A 15,713-nucleotide genomic window follows, 5' to 3' on the forward strand; every position below is an offset into this window, starting at 1 on the left:
TGTGGCACTGCTGAGGTGTTATGGAGGCCCAGGATGCTTCGATAGCGGCCTTAAGCTCATCCAGAGTGTTGGGTCTTGCGTCTCTCAACTTTCTCTTCCCAATATCCCACAGATTCTCTATGGGGGTCAGGAGAGTTGGCAGGCCAATTGAGCACAGTAATACCATGGTCAGTAAACCATTTACCAGTGGTTTTGGCACTGTGAGCAGGTGCCAGGTCGTGCTGAAAAATGAAATCTTCATCTCCATAAAGCTTTTCAGCAGATGGAAGCATGAAGTGCTCCAAAATCTCCTGATAGCTAGCTGCATTGTCCCTGCCCTTGATAAAACACAGTGGACCAACACCAGCAGCTGACATGGCACCCCAGACCATCACTGACTGTGGGTACTTGACACTGGACTTCAGGCATTTTGGCATTTCCCTCTCCACAGTCTTCCTCCAGACTCTGGCACCTTGATTTCCGAATGACATGCAAAATTTGCTTTCATCCGAAAAAAGCTTCTCTTTAGCCCAGGTCAGGTGCTTCTGCCGCTGTTTCTGGTTCAAAAGTGGCTTGACCTGGGGAATGCGGCACCTGTAGCCCATTTCCTGCACACGCCTGTACACGGTGGCTCTGGATGTTTCTACTCTAGACTCAGTCCACTGCTTCCGCAGGTCCCCCAAGGTCTGGAATCGGTCCTTCTCCACAATCTTCCTCAGGGTCCGGTCACCTCTTCTCGTTGTGCAGCGTTGTGCACACTTTTTCCTTCCCACAGACTTCCCACTGAGGTGCCTTGATACAGCACTCTGAGAACAGCCTATTCGTTCAGAAATTTCTTTCTGTGTCTTACCCTCTTGCTTGAGGGTGTCAATGATGGCCTTCTGGACAGCAGTCAGGTCGGCAGTCTTACCCATGATTGCGGTTTTGAGTAATGAACCAGGCTGGGAGTTTTTAAAAGCCTCAGGAATCTTTTGCAGGTGTCTAGAGTTAATTAGTTGATTCAGATGATTAGGTTAATAGCTCGTTTAGAGAACCTTTTCATGATATGCTAATTTTTTGAGATAGGAATTTGGGGTTTTCATGAGCTGTATGCCAAAATCATCAATATTAAAACAAGAAAACTACTTGAACTACTTCAGTTGTGTGTAATGAATCTAAAATATATGAAAGTCTAATGTTTATCAGTACATTACAGAAAATAATGAACTTTATCACAATATGCTAATTTTTGGAGAAGGACCTGTATATGAAGGGGCCCCTATTGATAAAATGTCCTCTGTCCTATTGATAAAATGGCCAGCCTCTGTACTTACTTTCACGATGAATGCACTGCAGCGAGCGAGGCGGCCGGCGCGTGACTGACGTCACTTAGTCACGCTCCTGCTTCCTGAATTAAGTGAGAGGAGCGTGACAGTGACGTCAGTCACGCGCCGGCCGGCTCGCTCGCTGCCGCTCATTGAAATGCATTCATAGTGAAAGTACAGAGGCTGGCCATTTTATGAATAGGAGAGTTATGTGCACAGTTTAGGACACATGAGGGGACACATAGGGCCATGAGGGGGACCAGCATAAGATGCTATATGTGTGTCTTATGCTGGCCCCCCTCATGGCCCCATGAGTCATAGCACACATCCCCCACATAACAGCGCCCTCCACAGATCCCCCACATAACAGCGCCCTCCACAGATCCCCCACATAACAGCGCCCTCCACAGATCCCCCACATAACAGCGCCCTCCACAGATCCCCCACATAACAGCGCCCTCCACAGATCCCCCACATAACAGCGCCCTCCACAGATCCCCCACATAACAGCGCCCTCCACAGATCCCCCACATAACAGCGCCCTCCACAGATCCCCCACATAACAGCGCCCTCCACAGATCCCCCACATAACAGCGCCCTCCACAGATCCCCCACATAACAGCGCCCTCCACAGATCCCCCACATAACAGCGCCCTCCACAGATCCCCCACATAACAGCGCCCTCCACAGATCCCCCACATAACAGCGCCCTCCACAGATCCCCCACATAACAGCGCCCTCCACAGATCCCCCACATAACAGCGCCCTCCACAGATCCCCCACATAACAGCGCCCTCCACAGATCCCCCACATAACAGCGCCCTCCACAGATCCCCCACATAACAGCGCCATCCACAGATCCCCCACATAACAGCGCCATCCACAGATCCCCCACATAACAGCGCCATCCACAGATCCCCCACATAACTATGTCATACCCAGCCGCGTCAGCGGCTCATATGGGAAAATCCAAGCAAATAGACCTCTAGCACAATTCCCTTAAAATATCGCATCGCATATCGTTATCGCAGTTTTTAGGGCCCTAATCGCACAAAATATATATATATATATATATATATACACACACACACACACACACACACACACACACACACAGAAGACTTAAAGGGTAAAACAATAACACCAGTGGCCATTAACCTGTGGCTGACCGGTGGTGTGGACCTACAACTCCCAGCATACCCTGATAGTGTCCAGGTGGGCTCAGTGAATCTGTCAGGTTATTCTTGGAGTTGTAGTTTTGGAACAGCCACAGGTTGGGAGACTCCTGCTGTACTATATGAAAGGATAATATCAGAAGGGAGCAGGATAAAATACTCTTGCTGCAAACATCATGGTTAGATTGGGAAAACCAACATAAAGCTACCTGTCCGAAAGATGCAGATCCGCCTCCATTAGATCCCATCTGCCCTGGTTTCATCCTGTCTCCTGTCTGACCCACAGACATTGTCAATTCCCAGCTGAAAGTCAGAGCCAACAAAAAAGTATAAGAATGGGGTCCAGTTATTATTTAGGCAGTTATCATTTACCGACTATGACTTTGGTGGAGATTTACAAAAACTAGCCAAGAGTTGATTTAAACACAGTTTTAGTGGTGTTTTTTCTGCACCTTTTGTACTTTTCCTTTTTTTAAATGCAGCAGTTTGAAGCAATGGAGTTCAAGCTTTTTTTTTTCATTCCCTCCTCTACAGAGAAAAAAAAACATAATTCAAGCATATATTAACTCAAAAAACCCACTAAGGCCCCCTTTTTTCACGGTCCGCAAAACAGGGTTCCGTTGGTCCGTGATCCGTGACCGTTTTTTCGTCCGTGGGTCTTCCTTGATTTTTGGAGGATCCACAGACATGAAAAAAAAGTTGTTTTGGTGTCTGCCTGGCCGTGTGGAGCCAAACGGATCCGTCCTGAATTACAATGCAAGTCAATGGGGACGGATCCGTTTGACGTTGACACAATATGGTGCAATTTCAAACGGATCCGTCCCCCATTGACTTTCAATGTAAAGTCAGGAGTCTCTATTATACCATCGGATCTGAGTTTTCTCCAATCCGATGGTATATTTTAACTTGAAGCGTCCCCATCACCATGGGAACGCCTCTATGTTAGAATATACTGTCGGATATGAGTTAGATCGTGAAACTCATATCCGACAGTATATTCTAACACAGAGGTGTTCCCATAGTGATGGGGACGCTTCTAGTTAGAATATACTACGAACTCTGTACATGACTGCCCCCTGCTGCCTGGCAGCACCCGATCTCTTACAGGGGGCTGTGATCCGCACAATTAACCCCTCAGGTGCTGCACCGGAGGGGTTAATTGTGCATATCATAGCCCCCTATAAGAGATCAGGGGCTGCCAGGCAGCAGACCCCCCTCCCTCCCCAGTTTTAATTTCATTGGTGGCCAGTGCGGGCCCCCCCTCCCTCTATTGTAATATCATTGGTGGCCAGTGTGCGGCCTGCCCCGCCCCCCCCTCCCTTTATTGTATTATCATTGGTGGCCAGTGTGCGGCCCCCCCTCCCTCTATTGCATTATCATTGGTGGCCAGTGTGCGGCCTCCCCTCTCCCCCCCCCCCCCCCCCCGATCATTGGTGGCAGCGGAGATTCCGATCGGAGTCCCAGTTTAATCGCTCTGGGGCTCCGATCGGTAACCATGGCAACCAGGACGCTACTGCAGGCCTGGTTGCATCGGTTACTTAGCAATGTTACAATATTAGAAGTATCATACTTACCTGCTGCGCTGTCTGTGACCGGCCGGGAGCTCCTCCTACTGGTGACAGGTCTGTGCGGCGCATTGCTTAATGATCTGTCACTTACCAGTACAGTAGGAGGAGCTCCCGGCAGGTCACAGACAGCGCAGCAGGTAAGTATGATGCTTCTAATATTGTAATATTGCTAAGTAACCATGGCAACCAGGCCTGCAGAAGCGTCCTGGTTGACATGGTTACCGATCAGAGCCCCAGAGCGATTAAACTGGGACTCCAATCGGAATCTCCGCTGCCACCAATGATCGGGGGGGGGAGAGGGGAGGCCGCACACTGGCCACCAATGATATTAATACAATAGAGGGGAGGCCGCACACTGGCCACCAATGATATTACAAAGAGGGAGGGGGGGCCGCACTGGCCACCAATGAAATTAACACTGGGGAGGGAGGGGGGTCTGCCCCCTGCTGCCTGGCAGCCCCTGATCTCTTATAGTGGGCTATGATATGCACAATTAACCCCTCAGGTGCAGCACCTGAGGGGTTAATTGTGCGGATCACAGCCCCCTGAAAGATATCGGCTGCTGCCATGGAAAGCAGTCATGTACACAGTTCGTAGTATATTCTAACTAGAAGCGTCCCCATCACTATGGGAACACCTCTGTGTTAGAATATACTGTCGAATATGAGTTTTCACGAAGTGAAAACTCATCTCTGAAAAAGCTTTTATGCAGACGGATCTTTGGATCCGTCTGTATGAAAGTAACCTACGGCCACGGATCACGGACGCCAATCTTGTGTGAATCCGTGTTCTTTTACGGACCCATTGACTTGAATGGGTCCGTGAACCGTTGTCCGTCAAAAAAATAGGACAGGTCTTATTTTTTTGACGGACAGGAAACACGGCTCACAGATGCGGCTTCAAAACGGTGCATTTTCCGATTTTTCCACGGACCCATTGAAAGTCAATGGGTCCGCGAAAAAAAAACGGAAAACGGCACAACGGTCGTGTGCAGGAGGCCTAAGGGTACTTTAACACTTGCGGCAGAAGATTCCGGCAGGCAGTTCCGTCGCCGGATTCTGGACGCAAATGGATGCATGATCCAGATGCGGATCAGTCTCACAAATGCATTGCAATACCGGATCCGTCTTTCCGGTTGTCATTTGGAAAAACGGATCCGTTATTTATTTTAAATTTTTAAAGGTCTGCGCATGCGCTGACCGCAAAACCGGATCCGTTTGGCCGAAACACTTTTGGATTAATACATTTCAATGGAAATTAATGCCGGATCCGGCATTCCGGCAAGTATTCAGGATTTTTAGACGGAGAGAAAACTGCAGCATGCTGCGGTATTTTCTCCGGCCAAAAAACGTAAGAGGGACTGAACTGATGCATCCTGAACGGAATGCTCTCCATTCAGAATGCATTACGGTAAAACTGATCAGTTTTTTTCCGGTATTGAGCTCCTGTGACGGAATTCAATACCGGAAAACAGAAACGCTAGTGTGAAAGTACCCTAACAAAACGCCATAAAACACATGCAGTATGGAAAAATAAAACGAGATTTTTGTGAAACTCACCTGTAAAATCTCTTTCTCGCGGGGTTCATTGGGGGACACAGGACCGTGGGTATAGCTTGCTGCTGCCACTAGGAGGCGACACTAGGCTGAAAAGTGATAACTCCTCCCCTGCAGGCTATACCCCCTCCAGCCTGGAGAGAGCATATCAGTTTGTGCCCAAGCAATAGGAGTAGGAGAAAACCAAATAACCAACAACTGGCCAATCGGATCAAACCAGAACCGGGGCCATACTGGCTCCACAACCGCCAACAATCACGGCAAACAGAAATTACTGGGTGGGAGCTGTGTCCCCCAATGAACCCCGCAAAAAAGAGATTTTACAGGTGAGTTTCACAAAAATCTCGTTTTCTCGCTGGTATCATTGGGGGACACAGGACCGTGGGACGTCCTAAAGCAGTCCACGGGGAGGGAAAAAAATCACATGCCCATGGAGTAAAACGCCCTCGAGGATGCGTAACTCGCTGCCGCCTGCAGACTTTGCTGCCTGGAACGGCATCCGCCGATGCCTAGGAAGGCACCCGGTAAAACTTGACGAACGTGTGCCCAGAAGATCAAGACCCTGCCTTCCACACTGGGAAGCTACTGCATGAAGGAGATGGACCCGTATTAGAAGCACCGACCACTGGTCGGGTGGGCCAAGACTCAGCTGGGCGTTGCCTTACCCGGAGGGCAGAATGCCTGAGCAACTGTATAACGGATCTATCTGGAAAACATCCTTTGGAGGCCGTCAGCCTTGACAACGACCCCAGGATAAAAATTGGTAGAAGTCCGTACGGCTGTAAGCGCTAGTCAAGGACAAGCAAGCTCAGAGGCCAAATCTCATGGCTGATGGAGAGCTCGGTCTGTGTAACGCGAGGGAGAAAGAAGAGAAGCCCATATCTGTGAGGGAGTGGAAAGACAACCACCTTCTGCGAAAAAAGAGGATCCTGGACGGAACACTGCCCTATGTTCATACTTAAAGAAAAAAGTACGCAAGTAAGTAACCAAATAGCTGGCTCCTGGCCGCAGCTGTGGAAGAAGAACTAAAAGGCCAAGTCCGCAGGATTCACCTCTGGTCAAGAGAACGCCCCCTAGGGAGCAGAATATTGGTAGACCAACGCCCTTATAGCCGTAGAGGCTTGTGAAGAGATTTCTGGTGAGAGAGGCTGCCCGAGAATCACTAAGAAACAAACGCCTGAGCCAGGCGTGGCCCACTGCCGGTCAAAGCATCAACACCACGCGAGACAGGTAATGTGAGCACCACCTGTGATGGGAAGCCCCGTCAGTGACCATATTTAAACCAAGCGGCCACGCTGTCTGGAAGGGCAGATGAGTGGAACAAAGATGAGAGAAATACTCCTGCCGGGTGAAGTTTGATTACAACGTCCAACGCATCCAAAATAGCGATGGGCTTCCAGAGCCGTACAACCCATGGCTACTGGTCAGCTAGACAGAAGGATAAGGAGATCAGTTATCCAACTCGAGGAGAGATCGGAAAGGAAAAGTGTGATCCATTCCAGGGATAAAACCCCTACTAGCGGGGGACGTTGTAACAGACACCCGCTCTACCCGTCTTGGGAAGGCTCTCAGTCCACCCCTGGAATGAGCAGTGAAAGAACAACCACTATTGGCTTGCGGTGAGGTAGACATTACTGATATCTGAAGAGAGGTAGCACCAATGGCGTTACGGTATGACTACTAGAATCCAAGTCCCGTTTCGAACGGCAATCTAGTGTTGACGAGTGCCGTAGGGACTGAGCTACCCAGTAGAACTCAAAGGTAGGTGCTGATCAGCCATGGTACTACACCATCGCCACGTCCGAGCCGACGACAGAAGGACAACAGTTGTCAGAGCCACGGACCCTTATTGGTAGTAAACCAGAAAGAGGCCAGAACTAAAGCCCATTCTCATGTGAGACTGGCGCTCTACAGAATCTAGTGGTAATGCGATACTCCGCCTGAAGGAAGGCCATACAAGCCCCAAGAGTAATGCTCACGCCATACTCCAGCTGAGGAGTAGGCCACACCGTAGAGGTCACTGAATTCTCGTGTTAAGAGGAATCCGTTGCCTGACAAAAGAACTATGCAGTAGGAACCTTAGCATGTAATGGTGACTCAAACACCCCTCGTGCGGTAGGGGCTACCGCATGCTCCGCCAGCGTGGACATAAGGGGAAGGTCTGAGGACATCCAGTAGAAGTCCTGGTATCAAGCTGGCCCAGTTAGTAGAGCTAACCTTAAACACTCCACCTGAAAAGGGCGCTGAACAGGAGCAACTGCCAAATTAGTACCAGGGTAGAACCCCTACCTGAGGGGGGCTGTCCCGCTACAGTGATTAGGAGCATCTGGCCCTAGCGTGAAGATTCCCCTGCGAAGGAGAATACTTGTAGTAGTCACTGCGGAGTGCCAGCATAACACCCTCATCTAGATAAGGATGAGTGGTGGATGAAGCATCCGGAGTCAGTGGAATATTCTGCTTGCTGGATCTTGATCACAGCACTCTGTGCTGTGTGACTGACCTGCACGGTGGAGGCTCATGGGGATGGGGAGTCTCTAGGACACATAAGGCTGGATGACTCCCCTGAGAGCACAAAGGCCGACATTTTTGTGTCTCCAATAAGAGCATGAAGAAAAGAGGGATACAATATGGGAGTATTCCTAGTATCCAGTGTCAGTATCCATATGCCACTAGATGGAGAATATCAGGCACCAGCGGTACCGACTGTTGCCAAGGACCACCTGTGAAGGCAGCCAAGTCATCTAGAGACGTGGCGTAGTTGAAATACTGCATGCAAGGATGCATAGTGATTCCCCCGTTAATCGATCGTTTGTAGCGGGTAATGCCATAGGAAGTATTGATGGCAAATGAGAGATGGAATAGCAACCAATGGTAGCGCAAACCCCCGGTTAGGGAAGGGGGTAGCGCCATAGTCAGAACCGCAATCTACGGAAGTGTAATTACCCACTCAATGCAGGGGGAAAAACCTACGGTAAGCACTGTCCTATGATTGGGAGTAACATATCCAGTAAGTACTGTAACCCTAGGCAGTGCAAATACATCACACCTCGAAGGGGGTAACGCACCTAGCAGGAACTTGCATATGACGAGTTCTGTACTCTGTGGGAAGTGTCCTTATCCCAGCCCAGTAAGGGGGTAATGCGTACGTAAAACTGCGACAGCAGTGAGAATGCAATAATGCCACCTATACAAAAGGTTAATGTATGCTGACAATACTGAGCCCAGTGGAACTTCAATTCCGTCACAGAACGAGGGGCACCTATGGCTGGCATTGAGACCAATGCTAGTGCGGTCAGTCCACCTCAGGAAGGAGGTAATACCCAATTAAGCACTGTATCCAGTAGAAGTGTGCCTAAGGAAGGGGTTAATGCATACACCAAAACCGGCTAGCACGGACGTAATCTTAGAAAAATGATCCGGATTCATGTCAGAGTCCGAATAACTGTCCTGCTTCGGCCCGCTCGTGCGCAGTTCCACCTCTCAGCCTCTAGCCTATGGCTGTTGCAGGCTGTGGCGGTGTTGACATAAGAACCAAACTACCCGTAGGTGGAATGGAACTAAAGGTCTGCTGACCGGATTGCACAGACGGTGCTCTATTAACCAAACGACCCAGGAGGGTGGATTGGGAACTTCCAGAGGTCCTCCGCTGGATGGGAAGTTTCAGTTGTCCTCAACTGGATTTGCGCAGTTGGATATTTGTGCAGTTGTAGTATGATCAACCAACCACCCTCAGAGGGCAGATTGGGGTCCTTCACATGAACCCCACTGGATTTACGCAAATGGAGCAATATCAACCAAACGGCTTCAGCGGGTGGAATGGGGATCCTTCGGATGTACTCCACCGGATTTACGCAGTTGGAGTATTATCAACCAAACGGCCCGGAGGGCGGATTGGGAATCCTGCAGATGTACTCCACTGGATTTGCGCAGTTGGAGCATTATCAACCAACCGGCCTCAGCGGGCGGGTTGGGGATCCTTCGGATGTCCTCAACTGGATTTGCGCAGTTGGATATTTGTGCAGTTGTAGTATGATCAACCAACCACCCTCAGAGGGCAGATTGGGGTCCTTCACATGAACCCCACTGGATTTACGCAAATGGAGCAATATCAACCAAACGGCTTCAGCGGGTGGAATGGGGATCCTTCGGATGTACTCCACCGGATTTACGCAGTTGGAGTATTATCAACCAAACGGCCCGGAGGGCGGATTGGGAATCCTGCAGATGTACTCCACTGGATTTGCGCAGTTGGAGCATTATCAACCAACCGGCCTCAGCGGGCGGGTTGGGGATCCTTCGGATGTACTCCACTGGATTTACGCAGTTGGAGCATTATCAACCAACCGGCCTCAGCGGGCGGGTTGGGGATCCTTCGGATGTACTCCACTGGATTTTACGCAGTTGGAGCATTATCAACCAAACGGCCCAGAGGGCGAAATGAGAATCCTCAGATGTACTCCACTGGATTTGCTCAGTTGGAGTATTATCAACCAAACGGCCCAGTGGGCGGAATGGGAATCCTCAGATGTACTCCACTGGATTTGCTCAGTTGGAGTATTATCAACCAAACGGCCCAGAGGGCGGAATGGGAAACCTCAGATGCACTCCATTGGATTTGCGCAGGTGGACCGTTATCCACCAACGGCCCTGGAGTGCGATTGGGAGAACTGACAGAAGTCCGCCACTGTCTGGGATGGGGTACAGGCCCAGTTGGTACACCAGACAAGGTGATCCTGCAAGCGGTGATGTGGGCTGAGGAGGGCAGGATCTGTATGGCGCATAATTATTATGTATTTATATATTATTATTTTATTTTTATTTTTTTTGTGAGGACCTAGCCTCATATGGAGAGGAGGTCAGGACGGGCTGTTTACTGCAATATTAAAGTGCATTGTGCCTGCAGATAGACACCTAGAGTAAACAGGGGCCTTAAAAGGGTGGCTGTGCAGGAAGGGTTAAGCCGCCCAAGGACCGGGGCGAAGCCAGCGGGTTCCCGGGGAGATTCGAGTTACAAAAAAAGGATCCGCCCCCCCCCATACCTGAGGGAGGAAGTTGCGGCCTAGAAGGCCGCAAAGACAGGACAGAATCATCGCGCCGGCAGACTGGGACTCACCGCATTGTCAGTACAGAGCAGAGCGCGCCCCCCCACACCGGAATGCGGCCGCCTGTGTTCACTGGCCGCGTAAGCCCATCGGAGGAGTAATAGTGTGGCCGGAGGTAAAAGAAAGAAATAACTCAGTAGGCCCGAATAAAGCCGGGGCCTAGAGTTTGCGGTGTCCGGCGGACTAGGGGATCCGTTCTGCAGGCGCCCAAAAAGGGAGCCGCTTATAAGAAACGTCGCTTGGCCGACTGGGAAGCCCACCCGGCCGGTCGGAGAGCGGTGGTCCGGAATAGGGCGCCGAAGGCGCCTGTTTGGTGCGGAATCCCCTTGAATGCTCCCTCCTGCTATGCCTAGATCGGGAAGGGGTGGGGAGACAGAAAATAAGATGCCGCCGCCGCGGAATGGGATTAACCCTTTTGTACTGAGGTGAGATGGGCGAAGGGTGGAGGATTTGCTACCGGCCATGTGAAGGGGACAGGGAGGGACAGTATACTCACCTGTCTTCATCTGTGTTCTTTACCCTTAGTCTTGTCCAGCAGGGCCACCCCACGACCGCTGGCACCAGGCATCAGGGGTCCTTAGGCAGAGAAGGGCTGGGGAGGAGGTGGCCCTCTTGCTGGCGGGAAGCAGGGGAGCGAGGCTGCCCTGGTCCGCTTTGTCTTCTTGGGGGAGGCAGGGCGGTGGAACAGGTAACACCGGCCAGCCTCCCAGGGAGACAGAGACGCATGCGAATCTGTGCCCCTTAACCTAAAGAAATAAAATAAAATAAATAAATTGTAAAAGAGCCACCCTGCTAAGCAGGGAGGTCTGCCTCCTACGACACTAAGCTAAAAACTGATATGCTCTCTCCAGGCTGGAGGGGGTATAGCCTGCAGGGGAGGAGTTATCACTTTTCAGCCTAGTGTCGCCTCCTAGTGGCAGCAGCAAGCTATACCCACGGTCCTGTGTCCCCCAATGATACCAGCGAGAAAAAGAGGTTTTTATGGCTTTATTTTTTTTTGTAGGAGTTAAAGAAAAAATCTGAGCAAATAGTTTGCCCCTACATGCATGAATCTGACACTAGTGGATTTTTTTTACCACTAAAAAAAAATGCCAGAATAAGGCCTCATGCACATGACCGTATGTATTTTGCGGTCCCCAAAAAATACGGATGACGTCCCTGTGCATTCCGTATTTTTCGGAACGGAACAGCTGGCCCCTAATAAAACAGTTCTATCCTTGTCCGTAATACGGACAATAATAGGACAAGCTCTATTTTTTCGCGGAACGGAAATACGGACATACGGAAAAGGAATGCACACAGAGTAACTTCCGTTTTTTTTGCTATCCGCAAAAAAAAAAAAAACAGAGCGGACACGGAAAGAAAATATGTTTGTGTGCATGAGGCTAAATGTTTGCATTTTTTGCTGTGGTGGCGGTTTTTCTAGCGTTGTTTGCAAGCAGTGGGGAAGATTTACCCAAACTGGTGTAAAGGAAAACTGGCTTAGTTGCCCATAGCAACCAATCGGATTCCACCCAAAAAAACACCAAGAGCTCCAGCATGCTAATGAGTAAAAATGGTAGGAGCAAAAGATAAAAAACGTTTGTGTGTCCCGCATTTCTTATTTCCAAAAGACCTACAGCTAACATCTGGAGCTGGTGATTTTACTGCAAAAAAAAATTTAAAATTCAAAACGCTATAAAATGAAAAAGTGCAGAAAAACACCAGAAAAAAAAAAAAACATACATGTGAAAGCACCCTACAGGAAAAGGGAGGGCTCAAACTTCACTGGTTTGAGAGGCACACCCTCAGGGCTCATGCACACAACCATATGTATTTTGCGGTCTGCAAAAAATTGATCCGCAAAAGATATGGATGACGTCCGTGTGCATTCCGTATTTTGCGGAACAAAACAGCTGGCCCTTCATAGAGCAGTCCTATCCTTGTCTGTAATGCAGACAATAATAGGACATGTTCTATTTTTTGTAGAAAGGAGAAACGAAATGCAGACGAAGCAACTTCAGTTTTCTTTTCTGACCCATTGAAATAAATGGTTCCGTATACGGTCCGCAAAAAAAAACCACAACGGACACGGAAAGAAAATACGTTTGTGTGCATGAGCCCTTAGGATGAATCACTTAGGGCCAGGTGCATGTGGGGGTGCAGTAGGGAAGGAACGGAGCCTCAGATGCAGCGAGGTGCAACAACACTGCCCTTATTGCACCCAAGAGCTAATTAGCATAAAATAAAATGTCTAATTTCTACGCAATGGGGCCAATAATGGAAACAGGACCATCACCATTAGGGCTCATGCACATGAATGTATTTCTTTCCGTGTCCATTCCTTTTTTGCGGACCATATGTGGAACCAGAAAAAAAAAAGATAGTTACGCCGTGTGCATTCTGTTTCCGTAAGTCCGTTCCACAAAAAAAAAAAAAAAGGGAACATGTCCTATTATTGTCCGCATTACAGACAAGAATAGGACTGTTCTATTAGGGGCCAGCTGTTCCATAAAATATGGAATGCACACGGACGTCATCCGTATTTTTTGCAGACTGCAAAATACATACAGTCGTGTGCATGAGCCCTTAGGGCGCTTTTACACTTTACAGATTTTGCTGCAGAATTTTCCGTGGCAGAAAATCAGTTCCATTCACTTCAATGGGGCCTGGAGTTTTGCAAGCCCCATTCAGGCGAAGGCAACTGGTCTCGGAAAAGTGAAGGGACCCTAAAAATGTGCATCTGGTATGTAAGATGGTTTCATAGGGGGCTACGTGGGGACAGATCCCCTTTAAATAGGAGTATAATGTGTGTATCCGCTGTTATATGTATACAGGGGAATCATATACATACACTGTATTATATACTAATATGAAATACACTGCACTATAATGTATAAGTATATAAAGTACATATCAGTTATATACAATGCACATATGCTTTATTACACAGGGAAACAATGTATGTATAGTATTATACAGGGGAATTACATACCCAATAGGAATGACTAACATTCATATACAGTATAACGTTTTATACGGGAGTATAGTGTGTATATACAGAACTATATGGAAGAATTATGTACATACATTGTATTATAGGAGTATAATATGTTAGTATGGTGCACACACATACAATCACCCACCCTCTCCCTCTGTCACAGCTGTCTCCACCGCCTGTGCCTGTTTCCGCTCCCTGTTCCCGCCTTCAGGCGCTAGCCAATCAGAAGCCACACTCGCACTGCATGTCGGGATGTAGAGCGGGGCGGACAGCTTCCACATCACAGGGATTTATATGATTATTGTGTAATGCAGTGGGTCGGATAATGGACGGCAGTGACGTGTGAGCGGAGTACGGGGGGCGGGGGACACGGAGGTATACGGTCTTTACACAGCAAGGGGGCGCAGGTCACTGATGTCCGGATACTAGAGAGTGAAGCCTGCTGCCGCCATCTTAGTACTCCATAATGTATAGTCCTACTTTTCACGTGATTGTTTTTACACCTTCCTAATGGAATAAAGTTGCATCTTTAACCCCTTGAATACCGGAGGGTTTTTTGGTGTTTTATTTTTTTTTCGTTTTCATTTTTCTTCCCTGTCTTCCAGGAGTCATAATTTTATTTTATTTTAAAAAAAAATCAGTTCACATAGCTGTAGGAGGTCGTGTTTTTTGCTGGGCAGGTTGTACTTTCCAATGCCACCATTTAACCACTTAAGGACCACAGGTTTATACCCCCCTAAAGACCAGGCCCTTTTTTACACTTCGGCACTACACTACTTTCACCGTTTATTGCTCGGTCATGCAACTTACCACCCAAATGAATTTTACCTCCTTTTCTTCTCACTAATAGAGCTTTCATTTGGTGGTATTTCATTGCTGCTGACATTTTTACTTTTTTTGTTATTAATCGAAATTTAACGATTTTTTTGCAAAAAAATGACATTTTTCACTTTCAGTTGTAAAATTTTGCAAAAAAAAACGAGATCCATATAGAAATTTTGCTCTAAATTTATTGTTCTACATGTCTTTGATAAAAAAAAAATGTTTGGGTAAAAAAAAAATGGTTTGGGTAAAAGTTATAGCGTTTACAAACTATGGTACAAAAATGTGAATTTCCGCTTTTTGAAGCAGCTCTGACTTTCTGAGCACCTGTCATGTTTCCTGAGGTTCTACAATGGCCAGACAGTACAAACACCCCACAAATGACCCCATTTCGGAAAGTACACACCCTAAGGTATTCGCTGATGGGCATAGTGAGTTCATAGAACTTTTTATTTTTTGTCACAAGTTAGCGGAAAATGATGATTTTTTTTTTTATTTTTTTTTCTTACAAAGTCTCATATTCCACTAACTTGTGACAAAAAATAAAAACTTCTATGAACTCACTATGCCCATCACGAAATACCTTGGGGTCTCTTCTTTCCAAAATGGGGTCACTTGTGGGGTAGTTATACTGCCCTGGCATTCTAGGGGCCCAAATGTGTGTTAAGGAGTTTGAAATCAAATTCTGTAAAAAATGACCAGTGAAATCCGAAAGGTGCTCTTTGGAATATGGGCCCCTTTGCCCACCTAGGCTGCAAAAAAGTGTCACACATCTGGTATCTCCGTACTCAGGAGAAGTTGAGGAATGTGTTTTGGGGTGTCATTTTACATATACCCATGCTGGGTGAGATAAATATCTTGGTCAAATGCCAACTTTGTATAAAAAAATGGGAAAAGTTGTCTTTTGCCAAGATATTTCTCTCACCCAGCATGGGTATATGTAAAATGACACCCCAAAACACATTCCCCACCTTCTCCTGAGTACGGCAATACCAGATGTGTGACACTTTTTTGCAGCCTAGGTGGGCAAAGGGGCCCATATTCCAAAGAGCACCTTTCGGATTTCACAGGTCATTTTTTACAGAATTTGATTTCAAACTCCTTACCACACATTCGGGCCCCTAGAATGCCAGGGCAGTATAACTACCCCACAAGTGACCCCATTTTGGAAAGAAGACACCCCAAGGTATTCCGTGAGGGGCATGGCAAGTTCCTAGAATTTTTTAT

At 48.0% G+C, this 15,713-nt stretch overlaps 1 protein-coding gene across 3 annotated transcripts in view; it reads right to left on the bottom strand.

The window, feature by feature from the left end:
• RAD52 (RAD52 homolog, DNA repair protein) overlaps positions 1–13,869 on the bottom strand; it is a 115,126-nt gene extending 101,257 nt beyond the window's left edge. For all 3 annotated transcript variants that reach the window (XM_040436528.1, XM_040436523.1, XM_040436515.1), the window contains exons 1-2: positions 13,809–13,869; positions 2,668–2,762 (exon numbers count right to left, since the gene is read on the bottom strand). In XM_040436528.1, the coding sequence (XP_040292462.1) occupies positions 2,668–2,748 (81 nt within the window). In that variant the 5' untranslated portion in view covers positions 2,749–2,762; positions 13,809–13,869. The remainder of the gene's footprint in view (positions 1–2,667; positions 2,763–13,808) is intronic.
• Between the last annotated feature and the right edge of the window lie 1,844 nt (positions 13,870–15,713).

The sequence above is a fragment of the Bufo bufo genome, chromosome 1, assembly GCF_905171765.1.
Source record: "Bufo bufo chromosome 1, aBufBuf1.1, whole genome shotgun sequence".
NCBI lineage: Eukaryota > Metazoa > Chordata > Amphibia > Anura > Bufonidae > Bufo > Bufo bufo.